Source organism: Eumetopias jubatus, unplaced genomic scaffold (genome assembly GCF_037043125.1).
Source record: "Eumetopias jubatus isolate StellerSeaLion01/CBP00866 unplaced genomic scaffold, mEumJub1_p1.0 scaffold_3, whole genome shotgun sequence".
Classification (NCBI taxonomy): Eukaryota; Metazoa; Chordata; class Mammalia; order Carnivora; family Otariidae; genus Eumetopias; species Eumetopias jubatus.
Genome location: NW_028274809.1, coordinates 72,422,636 through 72,448,498, shown reverse-complemented (window position 1 = coordinate 72,448,498; position 25,863 = coordinate 72,422,636). Strand labels below are relative to the sequence as shown.

General features: G+C 37.6%; 1 protein-coding gene across 6 annotated transcripts in view; it reads left to right on the top strand.

Annotated features, from left to right (window-relative positions):
- Positions 1–25,863, top strand: part of PKP4 (plakophilin 4) — a 231,665-nt gene that overhangs the window by 171,762 nt on the left and 34,040 nt on the right. For 4 of the 6 annotated variants that reach the window (XM_088021693.1, XM_088021695.1, XM_088021690.1 and 1 more), the window contains exons 7-11: positions 3,242–3,794; positions 9,197–9,385; positions 11,351–11,570; positions 18,253–18,385; positions 19,496–19,709. In XM_088021693.1, the coding sequence (XP_087877819.1) occupies positions 3,242–3,794; positions 9,197–9,385; positions 11,351–11,570; positions 18,253–18,385; positions 19,496–19,709 (1,309 nt within the window). The remainder of the gene's footprint in view (positions 1–3,241; positions 3,795–9,196; positions 9,386–11,350; positions 11,571–18,252; positions 18,386–19,495; positions 19,710–25,863) is intronic. The other 2 variants (XM_088021694.1, XM_088021692.1) reach the window with 1 other exon arrangement.

The following is a 25,863-nucleotide window of genomic DNA, read 5'->3' as shown; positions in this document are numbered from 1 at the left end:
AGATGTAAAATCAATACATACAATTTTGATCTTATAGAATGGACAAAGTAGCAAAATCATTTTAACACTGTTCAGGTCTGTGATATAAAAAAAAAATTTGGAATTATTTATTAATTCATATTAATGAATTCTGATAAATTCCAGATACAGGAGAGTAATTCTTTTAGAAGAAGCAAGTTTGTCATGAGAGGAACAGTCCAGGGCAGGAGTATGAGAAAACTAGGTGGAATGTTGTAGACCCTCTAGGGGTTGTGCGTTCCTAAAAATACTAGAGCTACAATATGTTCTAGAGAGGCCTAGAGGGCAGAGCACTATTCCCACACCTGAATAAAATGGGACTGGCCTGTTCTAACCAAAGTTTTTTGCCTTCCTCTTTGGAATTGTTCCCTGAAATCACAATTTTTTGTTAGAATGTAGATATTCTTGCCTATAGAAAGTTATCATATATAAGTTGGTCAAAAAAATAAGATGGCCTATGTATGTATGTACAAAAACTCCTTAGCTCCTCACTCACTGCCACTTTATTCACATCAGTCCACTAGCATGGCCCTAGTTAATGAAAGCATTAGGATCCTGAGTGGCAGTAACCAGTGAGGATAATGATCTGTCCAAGTACCCCAGTGAGTTCTCTGGAGCTGAAAAATGGCAAGATCATACAAGAAGTTAGGCAGACACTAATCCTCCCGTAACGCACTAGAGGAAGCCCAACACCACAGTGGGCCAGGCTTTGCGAGCCAGAGGAGGACACAAGAGCACTTTGGCACTTTGGCTTAACAATTTAGAAGAAATGTTTAAGTAATCAGAAATATTCCTATATGAAAAAAAACAAAATTATGTAGTGCATGAATTTTTTTTTCTTGTCCAGTCATCATGTTCCCATGAATTTTTAAGCCAAGCTGTAACCCCCGTCCTTAGAGTATACATTTATTCCTTTGCTGGTAGGGATGCTTTGATGGGAAAGTTTGAGAAGCTTTGGACTAAGTGCTTACAGGAGTTTATCTGCTTAGGTGAATTTTTATGTCTGCTGGTTTGAAGTCACACTTTAGAATAATAATTATCTTAACTACAGAAATTGTTTTTTCCCCTTAAAAGTGGGTAGGTTATCTCTTTTTTTTTTTTCTCAGCTTACAGTAAGTTGATTTTGTTCCTAGAGCTGAAGAATTAGGTTACAAGGGGGTCTCTAAAATCTCTTGATTTGCATGTAGTCTGGGCAACACATTTCTAGCTCTTGGACCAAGTATCCCATTTTGGTAGTAAAACGCTCATATGTGAGACCTTCTTTACTTATTTTTAACACTATTTCTAAACCCTGAGCAGATTTTAATTTTCCAACTGTCTACTAATTTGCAAACTCCCTCTTTCTTGCCTTGTTTTATTTACAATCGCTTTCCCACCCCAGATCTCTCCATGGCTGTTGTTGCCTTCCCAGAATTGTTGAGTTTGAGCACATGTAGGTCTCAGGGCAGGTGTTTCAGCTAGTCCACTTGCTTGTGATACGTGGAAACAAAGCATTCTTCCTCTTAATACACCTAAGAGTGTTCAAAGTCCTTGCCTTATTCTGGTTTGTTTGCTTAGTGCCCCAGCTAAAAGTGAAAGGGGGTTGGTGGGAACTGTACTCCAGCAGCCTGGTCCTGGGCTTGTAGCTCAGTGCCCTACTCTCGGAGCCTATGCCTGTTCCTCTCAGGCCAGTGCCCCAGTCCAGCCACCATCCCTCACTGTGGCTGCATTAAGAAAGGCATCTGAGACCTAGTGTTTGCGGGAGTCTACAGATTCATAGAAGGACCAGCCATGGCAGAAATGTTCTTCATTTCCCATTCTGGTCTTTTCCAGCTGGCTAGCCCTGAACCCACCAGAGACTTTGAGCATTCCTCCTGTTGCAGCAGACTTTGGGGTACTTTTTTGCATCTCTTTAAATCCACCAGCTAGGGGCACCTGGGTGGCTCATTCGTTAACCGTCTGCCTTCAGCTCAAGTCCTGATCCCAGGGTCCTGGGATCAAGCCCCGCATCGGGCTCCCTGCTCGGCAGGAAGCCTGCTTCTCCCTCTCCCACTCCCCCTGCTTGTGCTCCCTCTCTCACTCTCTCTCAAATATCTCTCTCTCTCTCAAATAAATAAATAAAATCTTTAAAATAAAGTAAATCCACCAGCTAAAGATAAGAGCTCATAGATCAAAGGAGGTAGAAAGAAATGGCCAAAATCACTAGGGAGCCACACTTGAGCTAAAAGAAGAGAAATTTGGCTGGAGCACCTGTGCAGCCAAGCTGTCCCTTGAGAGTAGCTTCACAGAGGAGAGCTTTGGACCCCAGACCCTATCCAAGCATTCATTTATTCCACATTGAGAGAACACATTCCTTTTGTTAATGGGGCCAGTCCATAAAGATGAATAAATTATAGACACTCCTCTAGCTACATTTGGATTGATGCATTCAAATTTTGTTTTGTTTTGTTTTGTTTTACATAAATGCATTACCTTGGCCAAAGTTTGACTCACAGGGCACAAAATAAGTAGATTGTTCCAGTGACCCTTTATACTTGCAATACAGCACTTTTTTATTGTAGTATAATTAACATACAGTGTTATATTAGTTTTAGATGTACCATATAGCAGTTCAACAATTCTATGTATTACTCAGCGCTCATCACTGTGTTTTCTTTTTTTTTTTAAGATTTTATTTTATTTTTCTTAATTCCCTTTATCTATTTTACCCATCCCCCACCCACCTCCCCTCTGGCAACCACCAGTCTGTTCTATTTAGAAGTCTGTTTTTTTTCCTTTGTCTCTGTTTTTCTTTGTTTCTTCATTTGTTTTGTTTCTTCATTTCCACATATGAGTGAAATCATACGGTATTTGTCTTTCTGTCTTATTTCACTTAGCATTATATCCTCTAGATCCATCCATGTTGTTCCAAATGGCAATACAACATTTTATCTGTTGTGAAAAATGCATAGGCAAGAGGATAAAAAAAATAAAGACAAAAGAAAAAGGAATATTAAGCATTCTTCAGATCTCTCTTTACTGGTTGATTTTAGTACTCTGAAGGGGAAAAGATAGAGATTAAACTACCAAAAAAAGGTAGAACAAGTAAAGTACAATAAGGACAAATATCCAGCTCTAAAGCATAAAAAGGAAAAAACAGTGAATTCACGTTCTTTAGTGAGCTATGTGCATTTTTTTTTCTGTAATGACAGTGGATGCAAAACCCTGGATAAACCCATTCTCTTTTTTCCCCCCCTTTCATCAGCCATCAGTAGCCAATCGGGCCATGAGAAGAGTTAGTTCAGTTCCATCTAGAGCACAGTCTCCTTCTTATATTATCAGCACAGGCGTGTCTCCTTCAAGGGGGTCACTGAGAACTTCTCTGGGTAGTGGATTTGGCTCTCCGTCAGTGACCGACTCCCGACCACTGAACCCCAGTGCATATTCCTCCACCACATTACCTGCTCAGCGGGCAGCATCTCCGTACTCCGCACAGAGACCCGCCTCCCCAACAGCTGTACGACGGATTGGGTCAGTCACCTCCCGGCAGACTTCCAATCCCAACGGACCAACCCCTCAGTACCAAACTACCGCCAGAGTAGGGTCCCCACTGACCCTGATGGATGCACAGACTCGAGTAGCTTCCCCATCCCAAGGCCAGATGGGGTCGTCGTCCCCCAAACGCTCAGGGATGACCGCCGTACCACAACATCTGGGACCTTCACTGCAAAGGACTGTTCACGACATGGAACAATTTGGACAGCAGCAGTATGAAATTTACGAAAGAATGGTTCCACCTCGGCCAGACAGCCTCACAGGTGAGTGCAAGGTGACAGCACTACATAAAGCCTGGGGAGGAAGCCTTCCATGCGATCAGCATTGAAACAGAGCATGAGAAAGTGGGAAAAGCTCATATTTTTATCTCAAAGTTTACATTGCTGATATCAGGCTGACTTGTCTTTCAGGCGCTATAATTCTTAATGCAGGAAACTATATACATTTCTACCAACCAGAAATCTTTTACAAGGAGTACATTCTTCCTCCTCCCAATATTAGGATATGAAAAGTATGTTTTTGCATTTTAGAAGCACTGGTTGGAATTCTAAGCTGTTTGTTGGGTTTTGTTTTTGTTTTTTAATGAAAGATTTTTCATCAGCTAAGCTTACCCATATCCAAACCCCTAAGTTATGTTAAAAGATGATATTAGAGTATCTCTTTAAATTAGCTTTTTTTAAAAGAAATGCTTTAATGGTGTAGAATATGGATTTTTCTAACCCACTGCCTTGATTTTAGCTTCCCAATGGGAAATTCACAAAGCTCTTATAATTACCTTCAGATGCCACTCGGATTAAATCAGAAAGACACCAGCAAGGTGCCTGATATTACAGCCATTTCTTTCTCGGTATTTTCCTGGAGGGTTTCCCACATAATGTATAGACATTGTTCTTTTTATCAAATTGAAATTTATCTTTAGTTAGTGTTTTAAATTACATTTTTTAAGTAACATATACACAATGGGAAAAAATTAAAACTATATAAGAAAATATGAAATGCGAAGTGAAAATCTCAAGCTCCTCTACCCTCACCGAGTCCCACTCACCAGTGTATGTATACATGTATTTACATATATAAGTGTATATATTACATACAAATGTGCACACATTGTGTTTTATACTGATGGGAATTTTATTATATGTTTATATACCTCATACATATATAAATATGTGTAATATATATTTTTTCTTTTTTTAATATGTCTGAAAGCTCCATTCTCTCAATGGATGCTGAGGACCCCATTTTTAAAGATGTATTATAATTCATTTAATCTCTTCCTTATTAACGGACATTTAGGTGGTTTTTTCACTTTTAGATATTAGAGACAATGCAATAATATATATTGTTCTTATATATTTTACACATAGATACTAAGATAACTACAGCATCCATTTCTTAAAATAAAATTGCTGAGTCAAAATATGTGCTGTCATACCTCCTGCCTTCCAGAAAAGTTGCATAGATTTCTATGTCCACCAATAGTTTTGAGCATATCTGTCCTCCTACACCTTCACTAGCACTGCATATTGTCAGGACTGCATCTTGGCCAGTGGAGTAGGTTAAAAGCTGCATCTCATTGTTTTAAATGCCCTTTATTGAGCTATGACTGAGATTGAAGATCGTACATGTTTTTTTTTTTTTAATTTATTTATTTATTTTTAAAGATTTTATTTATTTATTTGAGAGAGAGAGAATGAGAGATAGAGAGCACGAGAGGGAAGAGGGTCAGAGGGAGAAGCAGACTCCCCGCTGAGCAGGGAGCCCGACACGGGACTCGATCCCGGGACTCCAGGATCATGACCTGAGCCGAAGGCAGTCGCTTAACCAACTGAGCCACCCAGGCGCCCCGATCGTACATGTTTATCAGCCATTTTATTTCTTCTCTGCAAACCACAAGTTTAGGATTTTTGTCTATTTGTAAACTTGTAAAAGCTTTTTTTTTACTTGAAGTAAATTAGTTTCTTGTAATATACTTCACAATTAGTTTTTGCATTTTGTAACCTGTCTTTTGACTTTATTTCTGGTATTTCTTACTTACACAAGTTTTTAATATTTTGTGTAGTAAAATCAGTATCTTTTCCTTATGGCATCTGAGAAAGGTAAAGCCTTTTTGAGATTTTTTAATTGAATAATTTTGCATGAAGAATTAATATTGAACTAGAATTTGAGCTCAGAGGAAGTCCTAGTGGAGAAACTACCTCTTTTTCATTCAGTCATCAGGGGAGAGTACTTGGCTTAGATATTTTCTAGCATGCCTCTGAAAGTCTGCAGCAAAGTGAGGTAGAAATCATTTATGAAATTCTGTCTCCTAAGGAAGCCTTGAAAGATAAATAGTTGTGAGGATTTCTGTATTCCCCCTCCCCTGTGTATGTATAGATTAGCTATGCAGAAATTTATGTTTGAAATAGAGTGAAGTAGAAACCCAGGAAAGGAAGTAAGCACATAAATTACTGTCTATGTTTAACCCTGAGACGGATGATCTCCTTTGGTTTAAAAAGCCTGCCTTCTGACATTGCAGGTGAAATTAGACTTTGTTTCAGAGGAAAAAAAGCAGACCTAGCCTATCACAGATTTTTTTTTTCCCTAGTCTACTACAGTCTTCAAAAGAAGCAAAGGGTTTCCTTATATAAAGGGTCCAGGGAAGCTTTCCTTCTCACCATCTACCTACCTACTTACTCTGAATGTGGATCCTATTTTGTGAATTCCTTTCTTTTATTCTTACTTCAGAAAGTTTTGTACTTGTCATGATATTTACTATGGTTCTTGATTTCAAAGGATTAATAACCTTCTGATTGATAAACCTGAAGCAATATTTTGTAATAGATTCAGACACTTAGATATTTGGTGATCATAATTTAAATGATGATACAGTAAGTGTATAAATTACTTCCTACAACAGAAAAATATGCCTGCCCTAAAATACTCATTTCAGTAAAATCATAGCATGTCAAGAAAAGTTTTGAGAATACAAAGAATACTGTTTGCGAGATAAATTTATATTTATTTAAGTGTCTTAAATACAAAGATTTTAAATCACAGGGAATATGTCATTGTAATAGGTAAACTAGTATGTATTTGTGGAATCGCAAATAGAAACTATTGTATAGGTAAATAATATTGTGGAAGATCAGTGTTTTCCATTATTTGGAGAGGGAGATAAGACTATTAAAAATTAATTCGTGTGAATACTTCTGGAAAAATTATTTCTAATAACAATTATAGAAGGTAATTACTTGTCTTCCAATTTAAAAGATACTAAGTTTTGGTGGACTTTCTACACATAATCACTTTACTTACTCTATAGAGGCTATGTAATTTTTTTTTTAATGTAAATCTATAGGACTGTGTTTTATTTGTTTGCATGCATGAGTAGGTGAACAAAAATAGTAACCATCACTGTTATGTTATTCACAAAGATTTCTAAAAATGAAAAAGTACTATATTTCACTCTAATTCTAAGTCTTTTATTTCCCATTATAGTCTGTCACATATAGTAATTTCATCTCACTAATAATCTCATAACAAGTGAGTATTTGCTGGATGCTTTTTAGAGTTACCAACAAGCTCATTTTGTTACCTTTCCTATGAAATTATAGTAAATATGTACAGATATTTATAAATCATATCATACCGCATGGTTTCCAGTGAAGAATCTAGCTGGATCCTTGCACAGCGAGACTAACATTCTGAGAATGCTGCAGAATGCTTTGGTCTTATTTCACATGACCGTGGAGGGTGGGGGGTGCATGGCGGCTCAGCCGACTTCAGGAGCATCCAGCTCTCTGCTTGCGGTGCCCAAGTGTTAAGTGATCTACAGAATCCCCCAAGCAAATCACAAGCATTTGTGGCTCTACTGAGTGTTAAAATAGCACCTTTGTTGAAGAGATTACCAAGGACCAGTCCATTTACCTGCCCACTTTATATCACCATTAATAAATACAATGCCTACACCTTTATTCAGAATACTCATGAGTTCCATAAAGAAACGGAGCTTTCCTCTGCTAAGAGGAATGAGAAATCTGCAAGTGAATAAAAAGCTGAAATCCCCAAATGAGAACTTTACAGTAACGATCATCGTATCATCTTTAGAGTTATATTGGCTTCCATGTCCCCCTGGTGGGCTGACCTGGCCCTTTAATTCATGGAGGGCTCTGCCGAATTCAAGATTTCTCACACCATGTCTCCTTGAACCTTGAGGGTTAGCTGTGTTCAGTGTTGGGTGCCTCATCTCAGCCCTACCAGGAAGCAGTTCTCTCAAGGGGATGAATCACATTTCTTTTGGGGCTCTCAGTTTCCTTGGTTTTGAAATGAGGTTTGGCCAGATAATCTCCCAATTGTATGATTGTTTAAGCCTACGATCTTCATTTTAGTAAGTGGAGAGCCAGTGGCTAAAATCCACATTGGTTCATTTAGTTTCTTTCCACGTCACATTGCTGTCCGGGGTCGGTAATAATCATTCATCTTGGAAGCTCTACATATTAAACTTTCTTGCCGCTCCTCAATAAGCAATAGTATCACTCACGTTCAGGCCAATTTGCTTTTAGTTCTGGTATGACTAACTGAGCTAATAGGAGGTGAGTGATCCTATCTTTTTGTAATTAGTTACAGTGTTAATTATTTGCAGTCTTTTAAAAAGCAAGTAAGTGCTGACTTCAGATACGTTTGTGCTTTCTCTTGATCAAATTTGGAATGTAACCTTAGTATTCTTATCAAGTGACAGATTTTACTTACTAATAATGACAAATCACAAACTTCGGAGCATCATAATAGTGAATGTACTAATTCACTTTCTTTAAGAAAAAAAATGTTTGGGTTTGAAATGTACTTTTTTATCACAAGTCCCACTTAAAAAATGTTCACTTTCTAGTTATTGGCAATTTGAATGAAAGAATATTTCAAATGATTTAATACTAATGTACTAACTTTGTACTTTTCCTTTGCACTAGAAAGAAGGTAAACAAGAAGCTGGCATGTGGGTTCCTGCAAAAACAACTATGTTTGTTTAAAAAAAAAGGAAAAATATAGTAACAACAAATAGTAATATAATACCTCATAATACTTAATGAATGCTATTAGTTTGCTGATAGTATTCTAAATTTTGTAACATAAAATTTCATGTTTTCCTCTAAAAATCATGGGTGAATTGAGAGACATATTTCAAAAGTGTTCTTGAACATCAACCTTTACTAAGCACTATTACGTAGACATTGTCCTAGTGTTGAGATTTAAGAAGTGTGGGGCAGGGTGGGCCCTGCCGCCAGAGATCTGCTTGTCCAGTTCTGTGGAGGAGCCAGGAGAATGGCATGAACCATTGTTCTTACGTTTTAACAATGAAAATGGTCTAACAGTAGAAGAGGGCATGATCTCTTTGGTCACCACAATAAAACAGCTTACAGTTGGGGAACGAATTTCCGAGTACCAAACCATCTAATAATTTCTTATTTTTTCTTACAAAATTTACCTGTATCTGGCTGCCAGAGAAGGTTTGCCTCTGAAAATGTGTATGGTGTCCTTTTCATATCTGGCATCCTCCTTTTGTGGAACTCAACAGGTTTGGTGTTTAGACTTAACATTTGGTCCTATTGGTAAGATCTGATTAATTAAGGCTTTTTAACCTCACCACAGTTTTCTCAATTTCTTGATGATGTAATTTTCCTGCCTCTAGGCTTACGGAGTTCCTATGCTAGCCAGCACAGCCAGCTTGGGCAAGACCTTCGTTCAGCTGTGTCTCCTGACTTGCACATCACTCCTATATATGAGGGGAGGACCTATTACAGCCCAGTGTACCGCAGCCCAAACCATGGGACCGTGGAGCTCCAAGGGTCACAGACGGCACTGTACCGCACAGGCTCAGGTGGGCCTCAGCGCTGTCAGCTCGTTTCCTAAATGCACAGGCCCAAGAGCAAAAGATTTTTATTGAGATTGGGTGCCCTGTTAGTATGAAATCATGTTGCCCATTTGGTTGTCAGATAAGCAGCTATGAGAGCTGATCAATAAACAGTAAAACAGAAGTTCGTGTTGTACCTCTTTATAGGCGATATATATTTTTTTAATCTTAGTTTAATCTAATCAACGAACCTAGCGATTATACTGTTAATTCACAAGTAAGTTTGTAGAGCTATAAATCTGACTCTCCTTGGGTTTAAAACATATGAAATCTAGAAAGGGAAATCTTTGTTTGGAATATTCCTTTGTGATTTTTGTTGCCTGAAACGTGTATTTAGAGAAGATCCTTTTATGAGTTATGTGCCTGTCTTTGATTTAGCATGTATGCAGCCCAAGTGTATTTCGTATTACTCCTTTTCAGATACTAGATTTTCTCTAAATGTCTAAGTGTTGAATGTGAAATAAATATTCCTTATGATGGGCCCAGTCTGGGACAGAATACAGTAACTGCATTTATAAAAATAGGGAGCTAGTGCATCACACGCTTGCACCACCACTCTCACATTTATGCCACACCATAGTGGCTGATAGAGCAGAAGCAATACCCCATGGCCACGTGAACTGCCAGACTGTGCTGCAGGTCTGGCTCATGGAATCCCAAGAGGCCCCTTCTTTCTTCTTTTTTTTTTTTTTTTCTTTTTTAAAATGAGCTAGTACAGGGGCGCCTGGGTGGCTCAGTTGGTTGAGCATCCCACTCTTGGTTTCAGCTCAGGTCATGATCTCATGGTTGTGGGATTGAGCCCATGTGAGGCTCCACACTCAGCGCAGAATTGGCTGGAGATTATCTCCCTCTGCTCCTCGCCCTGATCACAGTCTCTCTCTCTCTATTCTCTAAAATAAATAAATAAAATTGTTAAAAAGCAAAAGAGATAGAACAGATTTATTAACATGCCCACAACGCTAACCCCATAAAGGCATAGCTCTAGGAGGCATACCTCCCAGAACACCAGGAAGGAGGAGACTATATCTGAATTGATTCTTTGCCAAACACTGACAGTTTGGTCTGCTGCAGGATTTTTCTTCTAATAAAATGTACCAATTTTTAATAGATATTAGTGAAGAAATATTGCACTTGTTATGTTCTATAAATTGAATTTTTTTAAAGATCTAATTGGCTTTATTAAATGATTGGTGATTCAGCATCCTATCAAGCAAGTAGAGGGGAACTCCCAAGGAATTTCTTTCATAGGATTAAGAAATAAATAATGTTATTAAAATCATTTAATTGTGGGAAGAATATGTTTGCAATTATTGGAGAGATACCTTTGCAATAATTAAGAACATACAGTGTACAGTACCTTTATATATAACATCATGCAAAAATTTAGGGGAGTAGCTATAGAAGATTTTGATACATCAGTCTTCCTTCTTATGAAGTAAATTTTCCAATATTATCAAAATCCAAAGGTCTATAAATAAAACGTATATCAAAATAAGTAACTTGTGTATGCTTTGTGTTCGAAGTTTGACCTCGATTATCTACAGAGTTGAATAATTGTTTTTTATTGCTAAAATGAAATTATGACATTTTGTCATTTATTTCTCAAATTAGTTTAATTCTTTTCCCACATTTCCCTTGCATTTTTGTCACTAAATCTTAATAAACATAGTAAGATCAATCATGTAAGCAGATTTATAGTTTTACTTTTGCTCTTTTCTGCTAATAAAATTGATGTATTGTTGGTGTAATTAAAAACCTAAGTGCCTTTTTTAGCACTAATGAGCTAGATAGGTAAAATCTAAAATCTAAATTGGTAATATTGATAAAATCTATAAAGCAATTTATGTAATTGTTAAAAACTATAATCCTTCTTAAAAATAGTTTTACTTTGAAAAGTATCACCTTGTCATTTTAAAAATGTTGACTTTCTAGTAGGTGTTGGAAATCTGCAAAGGACATCCAGCCAACGAAGCACCCTTACATACCAAAGAAATAATTATGCTCTGAACACAACAGCTACCTACGCGGAGCCCTACAGGCCAATACAATACCGAGTGCAAGAGTGCAATTATAACAGGCTTCAGCACGCAGCGCCAGCTGATGATGGCACCACGAGATCCCCATCAATAGACAGCATTCAGAAAGACCCCAGGCAAGTACCGGTTATGAGTCTCCAGAATGCTGCAGTATCACGGGCATCCACAGTTCCTTCATTCTGGCTTTTTTTCAAGTTGCCAAGTCTATTATAGTATCTATTATATAACTCCTTATCTCTAGTATTTCCACTTGTACTTTAGCACTGTCAGTCATTGAGTTTAATTTCATTTTAAAGATAGATTCCTTCTTTCAATGCTTTAATAATAAGTTAGAGAGTACCCAGGTCTGTGTGAATATCTGCAGCATTCATCAGTGACATACTTCGGCAAGACAACTCCCTGGGATAGCCTCTTAGTCTGAATTATGTGAAAGATTTTTAAGGATCATTTTACCCCTTTTCCTTTATCCTGACTGACCCTATAGATGAGGGCTTCAGAAAAAATGTATGGTGTTTTAAATTGGAAAAGACTGGTGTTGTGTACATTTTGAATCCTACTGGTCAGTGCTGTGTTGTGCTTTTATTAACTATTAACTTCTGCCATTTAGGAGAAAATAGTTGACAAGAAATTCTCATATTTCATAAGCAAAAAATTTTGGCCAATAATACATGTTTCCTCCTTTTAATTTTATTTGGCCATGTAGAAATCATGTTTTATTAAGGTAAGTATGAGTCATTTAGTACTTGATTGATTTTGAAAAAGAGCCTCATCTGTAATGAAAGCCATTTAAAATATTCAGGAAATAAAAAAGATAGAAACTGAAAGAGAATTTTAATTTCTGAAAGAGTGAAATTATTGCTAAATTTTAAGCAGCTTGAGTATTATATGAAGGCATATATTAGCAAGATTTCATTCATTCACTCTTTGCCTACAAATTGTTTTACTGGAAAATTGTTATAATTATTGATTCATTTTTAGCAATGTACCAAACTTATTCTAATGAATGTGAATTAAAAACATGAGTGAGATTTTGCTCATTAAAACAAAATAAAAATACTTTTGAGTTGAATCGGAAGCCCACTGCTTCACTAGAGCCATTCCACCTAGTCACTCTTTTGCCTAAAGTTCTTTATATTTATAGTTCATACATTCATTTGGTTCTGCTAGTCCATGTTCTTGCCATTTTAAGGGTTTTTAAATAATGTCTTATAGTACCTCCAATATAATTAAGTCAAAAATACTTATACATGATTTCATTTTTTAAAACCTCAAAATGCCAAATACTAAGGCACCCTAGTAGATGCAGAAATTCCCAAAAGGGTTGTAAATTATAGCCTATTTAGACTATACCTCGGCTGACCCTGCAGAGAAAAGAATAGCTATCCAGAAAGACAGTGAAGTGTGATTAGAGCTTTGAGCTTAATCTGTGTCCCTAAAGACTTCAGTTTTGACCTCTGATATGAGTTTATTCACTATAAATAAGGATTTCATGTATGATAATATACTTCAGCTATTCATAGTATGATAATTTTGTAGTCTAATGCATAAAACTGTTATGGCTAGGTTTGATTATGTGAAACTTTACTGATAATGCATTTTGTAAGATGAATAAATGATTATAATAATAAGTGCGTTTATTCTAGATGAAACTGGAATCCAGATAAATCTGAAGTTTAAATATTCAAACCAAAATAAAAAGCTCATGACAGCTTTTAATTTTTAGTTTTGGGAAAATAGCAAACTTGAAGTAATATTTTTATTCACTTCTAAGCCCATGTTCTTTACCATTACTGCTGCATTATAATTAGCCTGAAAAATTTCTTGTAAGACTGAAGCAGTTACTGATGTTTTCTATATAAATGGAAATCTGTGTTGTCTAGTGTGGAAGCAAAATGTATTAGTGGTATAAGTGACACATCTAGAAGGAGTAACAGAAGTATCTCCTGTGGAAAGTGATAGTGACATAAAGAGTAATAGCATTCATGGTGTTCCTTTTGAGCAGGGCCTATTTTTGCACAGATGTGCAAAATAATTCCATTTACTCTCTATCCCTTTGACCTTTATATTGTCAAATATTTTATGTCTACATCCGTAATAAAACCCATAATATAGTCTTATTATTTTTACTGTAAATATTCAGTTATCTTTTAAAAAATTAAGAGAAGTAAGAAACATGATCTTTATATTCACTTCATGTTTACCACATACAGTTCTCTTCCATATATTCTTAGTATAAATTCAGGTTTCCATCTCAACCCATTTCCCTTCAACCTAACCCTTCCTTTAGCCTTTCTTGTGTTGCATGGCTGCCAGCTTTAATTTATCTGAAAATGTTTTTATTTAATTGATTTTTAAAGGATATTTTTGCCAGATATAAAATTCAGGATTGACAGGTACGGGTTTTTCCTTTTAGTTCTTTAAAAAATGTCATTCACTGTCTTCAGACCTGCATTGTTTCTGAAGAGAAATCATCATTCTCATTATGTAATATACCTTCTCTTGGCTGCCTTTCAGGTTTTTCTCTTTATCTTTGACTTCCAGCAATTTTACTGTGACAGGCCTAGGTTTTTGTTTTGTTTTTTTTAAAACATTTAACCTGCTTGGGATTCACTGAGATTCTACGAATGTTAGTTGATGATTTTTACCAAAACTGGGACATTTTTAACCATTATTGCTTTACATATTTTTTTCTGCCCCAGAATCATTCTCCCCTGGAATAAGTTGACATTATCCTACAGGTTACTAAGACTCTGTTTATATTTTAAAATCTTTTTTCTCTATATTCTTCATATTGGTATTTTTTATTGATCTGTCTTCATAATTTACTGTCTTTTCTTCTATAGTCTCCACAATCTGTGGTAAGCCCATCCAGTGAATTTTTTTATTTCAGATACTTGAATTTGGTGGGTTTTTTTTTTATAGTTTCCATATGTCAGAAGACATTCTTCATCTATTCATTCCCTACGTGCATGTTTTCCTTTATTTTTGTGAGCACATCTATAATGACCTTTTAGAGTCCTCCTCTGATAATTCCAACATCTGGGTTTTCTCTGGGTCTGTTATTATTTGGGTGTTTTGGTTTTGGTTTGTTTTGTTTTTACATCTTTGTAGGTCACATTTTCCTATTTCCTTTTATGCGTAGCAGTTTTAAATCGTATGCTAACTATTGTGGACAATACATTCATTGTAGGGACTCTGGATTCTGTTGTCTCCTATTAGGGTTCTGAGTTTTGTTTTGGCAGATTAAGTATTACTGACAGATGCTTTTGGTCCTGTCAAGATTGGTTTTGTTCTTCTAGGATGGGTCTGTTTCAGGTTTGTTTTACTCCTAGTGTATTCTTCTACTCTCTGGCATAGTTCTTTGCGGAGACTAAGTCCTGGAGTGCTCAGTGAGGTTTGCTCTCTGGGCTAGAGGTCCAGCATCACGCAGCATATGCTCAGCTCTGTCCTCCAACAGCTACTGCACCGACCTGTACATGTGTCATGAACATGTACAGCCCAGCACTCAACTAAGGACTTGTGAGTAATCCTCCTGTAGACTTATAGAATCTCCTCTTCGTAGTTCCCTCCTCTCCTGTACCCTGCCCCACAAAATCGAACCACCTTGGCATCCCCAAATCCTAGTCTCTCCCCCTCAGTTCACTAAGTCCATTGCTCTATTTCATGGACTCAGCTTCCTGTGTCATGATTCAAAAAAATGCCCTCAGGCAGAAAGCCAGGGTATATGGGGCTCCTGTGATGATTCCCATCTCTCAGGGATTACATTCTTGTCTTATCTTACCCAATGTCTGGCACCTAAAAACAGTTCCTTCCTACTAGTCTGGTTGTAGAGTTGTGTTTTGTGGAAGGGCAAAATCTAGTACCAGTTACTCTGTCATGGCTGAAAACAGAAGTCTGGGCTTAGATGCTTAGGGTTTTTTGTTTTTTGTTTTTTTATGTTCAGTTAGCCAGCATACAGTACATCATTAGTTTTTGATATAGTGTTCAACAATTCATTAGTTGCATATAATACCCAGTGCTCATCACCACAGGTGCTAGGCTTAGGTTTGGATGATGCAGATCCTGGCAGGCATTGATGCCATCCAGCCAGCCCATGAATTGATAGCAGTCTTTTCAGGGTATATTTCTGCTGAAAATCAGAGTTGGAATTGATGCCAAACAAGCCTAACCACCCATCTCTAGCTGGAGCCCCCCCTTTGTATTGTCTGACCCTCATAGTACCCAAGGATACCAGGAAATCTTAACCATATCTGTGCCATTTAAAGAGGAGGAAAATGTGTATTCGTAATGATTGTGAGTCATCAAAGAAAGATGAAGTCACACTTCTTGCATTCTGTTAATTACAGCATAGATTTACATAACAGGCTTTAGACAGATTTTGACCAGAAATAGTTAACATAGTTAACAGTACATAAAAGGGAATTTATTTATTATAGAGAGTGACCCTATTTAGAATAGTTCCTTTCTTAGGGCTGGCGAATATTAATAAAACATCCATATCAATATTATTTCAAAGTATATAAAATATTTTAATATACATCATCACAATTTAATCATCACAGCCAACCTAAGAAGGAGGTAGAGATGATAGTTTTATTGTTCCTATTACACAGGTGGGGAAAGTAACACTCCAAATAATTAAGTAGTTTTTAAAATCACATAGTAAATAAAGGATCTAGAATTTCCACATGGGCAATCCAACTCCAAATTCTGTGTTTTTTCTGCTGTATTAGCCTGCCTCTCTTGGCATTTGTGATATTCTTCGTGTTTACTAATGATACTCTTCATCCAGTCTGTCCCCCAAGACAGAAATCTCCATCTTACCCTTGGCTTCAGTTTTCCGAAAATGATCTGGCCGCTGTGCAGAGAGTGAATGGGGGGAGGGGGTGATATCTGAAGCAGAGAGAGTGTATAGGAGGCTGTTAGATGGGCCAGGCAAGATAGAGAGAATGGATGGGTTGGGTTTATATGAAATATTGTAGAAATAGTCAACAAAGCTTGCTGATAGGTAGGATAAGAAGGATTTAGGAAAGGGAGAAGTCAAGGATGGCTCGATTTTGTTTTGAGTAAATAGTGGAGTCTTCTTGTCACCAGTCTTTTCTGACTCTAGTACATTCTCTACTTGGCCACCAGAGTTATCTTCCTTATAAATGTAACCTTATAAATATTGCATTCTCTCACTCTTCTGCCTCAGAACCTCTGCCTTCTGTTCCTTATGTGTAGGGGCAGCATACAGACTACCTGGGTTTCACCCACCTCTGGTCATTTAATTACTAATCTCAGTTCCTTTTCTCTCTTAATGTTATTTAATAGTGCCTACCTAATGGGGCAAGTCAAGGTAAATGAGGTAGTGCATATAAAGCTTATGACATAGTGCCTGAAGCAGGTAAACTCAATAAATAATAACTCCTGTTGCTGATTATTAAGACTAAACTTCTTAGTTGGGCATATAAGACTCTGTACATGAAACCAATGCTTTTATCTCTCTAGCACTTGCTATGGTACCTGCAGCATAGGAAGGATTCACTGTTCATTTGAATGGGTATGTATGTGTGTGCAGATGTAGATTACCCCTTTGTATTGGATAAGCAAGTTAACACATGGAGCCTTCCCAGACTAAGAGGGACTCTAGGCCTTTATAAACTGGACAATAGAAGTATCACTAGGTTGCTAATTTAAAGGGTTTTTAAAGGTTTATTCAGTATTAATTCATTTTTTGTAATAGTTCATTCTGTAGTCAAAGTCTGCAAATTTGTTGTTTTGTGAATCATTTCTAAGAAGCTGGTCTTCATATGATATAAGCATATATTCACATTTAACAAGGATCCCAAAAAGTGAGCCAATCAATTGACATCAGAAAATTCTAACAATGTGATGTTACCTGAAATGGCAGAGTATAAAAGTGTATGAGCTTAATATGATTGTATACTCCTTATACAAGAAGTTGGGATAGCATAGGGGTTGATGATAGAAACTCTGAAAGCAGATAGCTCTGCTGTTGACTAGCTGAGTGACTTTAGCAAGTTGCTTAGCCTCTCTGTCTCAACCTCCATATCTATGTGGTTGCAATAAGAATAAATGAATTAATATACATGAAGTACCCAGAATAAGTACTCATGAAATATTAAGTGCTATTTAATATGATTCAGTTCTTTGAAAAAATGTTCTGTATACCCATATGCATATTTGCACACAGAATAGAAAAAAAAAAGACCAGCAGGAAATGTCAACAGTGGTTTTTTTCTGGGTATATAGGCTTATTGATTAAATATTTTTTTATAATTTTCTGTGTTTCTGTCTTACCATCAAGAGCAACCATACATATTAAGTTTCTTAAAAATCTTCGGGCCCACACTATTTGCAGATTCCGGGCTGACACCAGACCAGCCTTTCTTTCTCTCTGCTCAGGCATGACTTCTCACCTGACTAAAGTGCACTTGTTCACCTGAGCCTCGCACCTGCAAATTTCTGACATAGGTAGAAAGGCATAAAATTAGAATCGAAGAGGAAAATGAGAATGGAAAAGTTTTTCATATTAAGAACTTCCTTTGTTCTCTTGAATCTCTTTCTGTGCATCTGTTTTATCGTGATTTCTTTAAGATCAGAAGCATCCAGGCCTCTGCATATGTGGATCAGGAGCGGGGCGGGGGAGAGGCTACTTACATTTACCTCTTTTAGGAGTCTTGTAACTGCCAGTTCTGGCCTCAGCCAAGCCTTTTTTCTTCTGACAAATGCTTTGTTCAGTGCATTGTTAAAACATGGTCCTTTCTTTTTTGAAGCTGTGTTTTTCTCACATAGGGAGTTTGCCTGGCGCGATCCTGAGTTGCCTGAAGTCATCCACATGCTGCAGCACCAGTTCCCGTCAGTCCAGGCGAACGCGGCCGCTTACCTGCAGCACCTGTGCTTCGGTGACAACAAAGTCAAAATGGAGGTACAGCCCCTGGCGCCGGGCAGGCCCCCGGGACGCAGTCAGTGCCTTTCCATTGAGCAGTCACACACATGTGTGCTTTAGAAATTACCAGATGCAATTCAGGGGCCCTTTCAAAGGGTTACCCCTTTATTTCTTAACCATGCATTTCATTATTTCTCAGGAGAAACCAGGATGAGTATACCTCTTGGAGGACTGTTGGCATTTTCAAATCATGTGTCCACTGTTAGCTTATTTACAAAACATGAAGCAAAAATCAATTTAATCTGAATTTTTGAAGTAATTTCCAAAAATCTATTAGATAAAAATTATGGATGAAACTAGTGAGCTTATGTACTTGACGAGGTTCTGGTCAAGATCGGTGCCAACATACAATTAAGTCAAGTTACAGAGAATTTATAACTGTTACTAATACTGAACCTATGTGAGTATTTAATTTGACATTTTAAAGTTTTTTGACATTTATAGAAATACAGTGAGTCATTGGTTATCGACTAGCGTCCTATGACATACAGATTCTTTCTTTTAACATCTTAGCATTGTCCCACCTGCGATGGCATATGGAACCTAAGTGTTTTTCATCAACCTACTATGCAGAACAACATACAAGTTCCTGAGCTAAAGGTGGATGAAGGACATAAAGCCCAGAAATATTTATGTAATATACTAATTACTTGACAAATGAAAGATTAGGGAAGGTAGTCTAGAGAAACAATTGTGTAAACCAAGTGACTTCAGTCAAAAATCCTTTCCTATATGTTACCTCTGATCCTGCTTACAGCTTTGTTGTCTTTGTGTATTTGCTCATTGCCCTCAGAAGTGTAGGCATAATCCCTCTGTGTGTTTGGGAGGTTGGAGTAGATGTGCTAGCTACACATGGCCATCAGTACACCTAGTTCTCCCTTCCTTTTTTTAAGCCAAACCCAGGAGAGGAGCTTAATCTTGGAGAGTGTCCCTAATGTTTATAAAAGATGTGTTATTTAGAATAAAAAGCAAGCTTTTGAAATGATCTGGAGTTGTCCATTTCCCGTGATCTTTCCATAACAGACTTTTGTTTGATCACTGATTAATCATATGTCACTTAGGCCTGGTACCTAATATTTTTCATTCTAGGTGTGTAGATTAGGGGGAATCAAGCATCTGGTTGACCTTTTGGACCACAGAGTTTTGGAAGTTCAGAAGAATGCTTGTGGTGCCCTCCGAAACCTTGTTTTTGGCAAGTCTACAGATGAAAATAAAATAGCAATGAAGAATGTTGGTGGGATACCTGCCTTGTTGCGACTGTTGAGAAAATCTATTGATGCAGAAGTAAGGGAGCTTGTTACAGGTGGGTAAACAATGTGATCTTGTCCTGGAGGAAATGTTGAAAACCATCTAGACGATGTCTGTATGGTGGCACTGGGAAGAAGTTGGACGTTCTAGGTAGGAGATCATGGTATCACGGCTCACGACTGTGACAAAGGCTGAATCAAATCTAATGATTCACAAAGCACTTGCAGTGTTATAGGCTTATCTTGACTCATATCAGTTATTGTACTTTAATGCATAGGTATCAGCTAACAGATGTCTTGTACATAGAGGACTGAATACATCTTTTTTTTTATTATGCATTCCATAGTAAATCCACTTGTTTTCAGCAGACTGGCTCTCCTTTATTATGAAAGAAAAATATACTTAATGGATTGACTACCTTCCACTTCAGTTCAGCCAGGGTCTAAATACCTGTTAGTGCCTCAGATGCTTTCCTAGGTACCGGAGATGTGCAGGTGAATAGAATTCAGTCCCTGTGTGCAAGCAGCACCCCAACTCAGGAGGAACACAGATGGTTCTTGGAATGTCAGGGAAATATGGCAAGTGCCAGGACATAGTGGAGCCTTCACGGGGAGCACAGAGGATGGCCAGGGAGGTTCCCTGGTCGGTGTGAAACCAAAATAGTCCTAAAGGATGGGGAGGCAGAGGCTCGGAGCCAGCATGGAATAGGGGGTCGGAGCTTCCAGCAGGAGAGGCATGCTGAAGGAAGACAAGGCCAAAGAGAAATGCAGGCCTGGTTTGGAGAACTTTTATGAGGAACTTGTGTCCCATACACAGTGGGGGTGACTATAGGGCATGGCTTGGCCACATCTTCTTCCAGCAGATATACAGTGCGGGATTGATTTGAAGTAGATGCACCTGGCATCTGGGAGGCCTGTAACCTAGAGGTAATAGCTTGAGCTGCATCAGTGATAGAAAGAAGGGGTGGGCAGTTGAAAAGAGGGAACAGTGAGAGAGACATTTAACGGTGAGGGCACAGTGGTCCAGTGTGGGGAGTGAGAGAACAGGAGGAAGTGAGTAATGCTTTGTCTTGAGAGACTGGACTTGTAGCACTGTCAGCTGGGTTCAAGGGTTTTTGAAGTCCAGACGGAAGAACAATTCTGCAGCAGGGCAAATTAATGATGGCATTATTCATAATAGAGACTGGGGGGAAATACTGAGTATGCACTGGTAGGAAAATGGTTAAGTAAAGTACCTTCACAGAGCAAAACCACGTACAAGGGTTAAAACAAGTGCATTAGAGCTATCTATGGCAACATAGATAAATAATCCAGAAACACTGGTAGAATTATAAGCACAGCGTGATGCTATTGGTATAAAGTTTCTAATATGCAGGTTGAGTCTATACATTCTTTTTTGATATATGCACATGCAATAAAGTTAAAATTTTTCACTGGAATGACAGAAGCTAGGTTAAGGCTAATAGTTGCCTCTAGGGGATGCAGGTAGAGAAAATGGGATTGAGGGGTATCCATCCAGCTCTGTTTCTTTAAAAAGAAAAAGAAACCTGAAACAAGACAAAATATTAATATTTAACAAAACTAGATAGCAGTTACCTGGGTGTTTTATATTTGCTATGCTATTTTTCATGCTCAAGATACTTAATTTAAAATTTTCTAACTTTTTAAAAAAATTAATCCCATTCTCCACTTGCTTCCACTATGAAATTTAGAGCTGTAGGTTCTGTCAGATACAATTCAGTAACACTTGGGAATGTAGCAAACAATCGTGAATCTAATATTTAAGGGTAATCAACTTTCTCATAAGGTATTAATATGTTCAAAATACGGTACCCTGTACTCCAAATAATATTGGTATGAAATTTACATCATAAAAGTAGAATACGCTTTGTGTATAATCCTAAACTCTGGAATGGACTGCCTGCCTTAACGTAGTTTGAATATTAATGTTTTAACACATCTAAATTACATATTGATTTATTAGTATATTCTCTTTTTCAAATGTTTTGGCGGCATGAAGCCCTCTCACACCAAAAAATAAATCTGTACACTTACATATGTATAAAATGAAAATTAGGAGAAGCTACATAGAATTAAGGAAAAAGGAAGAATATAGACATAGCCATTCTAGAAGTCAACACAATCACTGTGATTATGCCCCAAAATTAGCATTAAGCTCTCTGTTAGGGAGGCTTAGAGGAGACAACGTGTATGCAGCATATGAGTGCTTTCTGTCCTTGTCTGGCGTTTCTTCCCCATCACTGTGACCTTGCTGTGTAATAGTCTAGATATCTCTGCCAGTAACACCTGGGCAGCCAGTGAGCCTGCAGACTGATGTGCGTGGGCTCCCTGCGGGATCAGTGGTGATCTTTGGATTTCCTGATATTAGAAGCACAGCTTCTACTCAGATTTGGTTCTCTTTTGATTAACTAGTCACGATAAATGTGCAGGGTTTTTTTTCTCTTCTGTCATAATTTCTCACAGGAGGAATAAGTCTTTGCTGGATTTTTTTTTTCTGAGGCTTTATCCTTGGGTGAAATGGTTACAGTGTCTCTCCTGAGCTCAGCTCAAGGAATTTGTAAGATTTAGTGATAAACAAGAAGCAAGTACATGAAAGTTTGGTGATTTCTTTTTCATTTGAGAATAAATCTGATTTATTTGAAGTAGAGCCAGACTTTACTACTAAGAGCTTTTATGTACTAATTCACCTGGTGCATACTCTAGCTCTAAGTGCTAATTTAGAGACTTCCCTCCATATTCCACTGTTTTTGTGTGGGTGCAGTATTAGCTGCTCCGAACACAAGATGTTTTCGGACATGGGCCCTAGCCTTGAAAGGAGGATATGAGTGTTTATTAATTCAGAAAGGCCTATTCCTCCAATAGATCATATTGCTTCCAATGTAAAACTAGCAAGAACCTCTGTTGTTTTTTTGTTTTTTTGTTTTTTTGTTTTTTTTTGAAACAACTGCCAGTACCTTTTAGGTGTAAGAAGTATTTTTTGTCCATACTTGTAGGAAAGGGAAAATTAAGAATTGCTGTATAACTGTACTTTTGCTCCTAATAATTTATACTGATAGAAGAGCTGATTGCTTACGAAACGTTCTCCTCAAAAGTTGTCTTTGCTTTGGAATGGGAGTGGTCAGTTTGTGAACACTTCACTCAGTTGACTTATATAAAGGAGTTGGACCAGGGGACTTCAGAAGTAAATTTCCAGCTCCAAAATGCTAAGTGTCAACCTGAGTTTGATTTGTATATAAACATTATCCAGCTAGTATGAAACTACAAAGTCATAATATAAATCTAGCATAGTTATGTGTGTGTGTTGCATGTATGCATGTATTTATAGACCAAGATTTATGAAGACAAGAAAAATTATATGTTCACATTTTTCAGTTCCAGAATTTAGTGGTACCACCTTTAAATGCTGTTCAGTAATTTTTTTAAAATATCTAGTCCCTGATACGTTTTAAAGCATGACAATATCAAGACATCCTTAGGCTCTTTCATTAAGTCTTTCCTCAAGTCAAATACTCATAAGCCGTCTTTGAACCATAGAATCACAGAGTTGGAGGGGACCTCAAAATAAATTCTGTCCCATCAGCTATCCAATGCATGTATCCCCTGTACAGCTTCCATGTAAAGTAGCCACCCATGATGTGCTTGGACCCACAGGGACAGGGAACCCATTGCTTTGTGGGGTTAAGACTGAGCAGCAGTGTTATCCAGAGAGCAACAAGAAGACATTAAGTATGGCTTGAGAAGGCAAGAAAGATGGGCCCTCAGGAGCTCATTTGGGCTAGGAATAGCCCTAAAGAAGACAAGTCGGCCCTAAATCCAGCATCCCAGACCTCTCCTAACCAGGAAAGTGTGTCTCAGTCTGAACCATTCTCATTAAATCATGTCTGCTCCAAACATGGGCAGCTGGGTGCTATGTGACCACATCACTCTGCATGCCCTATGAGCTGCCCATCTCCTGTAAAAACCTCTTTGAAAACGGAACGTTATTCTTCCAAACTTCAGTGTTCTGCCAGTGTCTCCACAAATCACTCCAGCCCTGGCCAGCCTTGCACAATGCTTGCCCTTTGCAGGTGTGGTGTAAGAGTTCCTCAGTGGGGATTACAGTCAAATTAGGATCATGAAATGTTAAAGCACAGTGAACTGCTATGTTCAAAATACTGTATTATCTGAAAAAAATACTATCCCCTTTGAAACTAGGTATTTTATTATTAACAGTAAGTAATTCAACCTAGTTATTAATCCAGAGACTTATATTTTTTCTAGTCCCCTTTTATCAGTTTGGCATTTTAATGTGCATACATGAAGAAATTTTAGCTATTCTTTTAAAAAGGTGCCTCACCTTTGCTTGGAATACAATAATTGCCCAGCACCTGTATTTGGGGCCACATCTTTATTTGCAAGGAAAAATGCTTTTTGTAAGGTGTATTTTCTCAAGAGAGTATGGCTGTCGTTGTTAATTAAAATGGTCCTCTAACAATGTAACAGGATTCTTGTGTTTTCTTCATTGTGTTGAACATTTTCCGGGTTGAAACCTAATGAGCTTTTCTTTTAGTAATTGCTGATCTATATGGGTGCTTAGGTGGGTTTTGTTGTGTTGGTTTTTTTGTGTGTTTTTTTTGTTGTTGTTTTTTATAATCACAGAGACACTTTTTGCCTTTATTGTGCTTAAACTTGAAAGCTGCATGAAGTATGGTTGTTCCTGGTTAGGTTTATAAAATGAATGTCTTCTAGGCCACACGCTATGGGTGGAAAGTGGGAACATCTTGTCACTAGAAAAGATATGTGGAACTCATTTGCTCAAAATAATTAAATAGTGTTTCTAAGCCAGGAAATATGAGTTTCGAGTTATTGAGCATCCTGAAAGTATCATTTTTTAAAAGCTTTCGAAATTGATATTTCACAAAATCTGGAGGCCTACCTTTTAATGTACCAGATGTCCCAAAACTAGCACACTTCTATTATCCCTATTAACACTAGTGTTAAATATCAAAAAGTAGCCTTTGTTCTTGAATAATAATAGACTTTGTTTAAATGACTGCTATATTCACATTCTTTCCAATTTAGCAAGTGATTATTCATCCATATGGCCAAGTAAAATATTTCCACACTGTTTATTTAAAAATTTCTGGATGCTAGCAGTGGATTTCAGACACTATGCAGAACATGAAATTAGGTTTACTCCCTTACTGATCATTAGCGCCATGTTTCTGATTAGGTAATAAATTAAGAAGAAAATGATAGTCCTGCACTAAGGAAGGGTAGGTGGGCCAGGCTGAAGTTTAGCAAACAGTAGGATGTTCTATAAAGAGCAGAAGCTTAGTGGATTAGTGGACATGCATTCAGCCATTTGGACTGTTAAGTGCCATGACAGGATGAAATAATTTACCAAATATGTCCCCTTGGTTTAATTATTATGCCTTCAAAAAAGTCATTTGTTCTTTGGTCCAGAGAGGAGTTGACCTATTTCTGTCCTGCTTTTTGTGGACCACTAGAGCCATCAGGTGTTGCATGGGGAATTTTCAGAAATCTTGCAACATCTCTTCCCAATTCCCAGCCAACGTCAGTGGGATCCTTTTCACTTGCCCCACTTTATAAAACAGGAACACAGAATCATGTGCTGTCTTATTTACTGAACATTTCAAACCATAAAAATTGGTAATGAGAAATAAAATGACAAAAAATTTTAATTGGTAATAAGACAAAATGGTGTATTATAAATGGGACAATTCCTAATTCAGAATCACAGAACTTTGAACTGGAAAGGGCCTTAAATCTTCTATTCTGTTCTGCCCTGCACACACACACATATTGCAGATGAGAAATTGAGTTGAGAGATTGAGTCCTGATTGGGTTCCTGGCATGTAGGCCAGAGCACTTCCTTCCCTGCCTCTATTTCTGCCTCCTCCCTGGCCCATCCCCAGGCCACTGAAAAGTGCTGAGCAGGTGCAAAATCTGGGGGTGTACCTGCCCATTTTCAATGTCATCTTCCTTAATTCTTTCAAATTACTATCAAAAAGGAAAAAGAAAAAAGACACAGTATCTCCTTTATTCTCTGAATTTCACTGAGAATATAGAGAAATATGTTTGAACGTGGCCACTAGCACGGTCATATCAAACTACTGATAGGGTATAATCAGAAAGTGTCAGGTGCTTAGAAAACGTGAAATGTGATTTTATCTTGTGAATATTTCA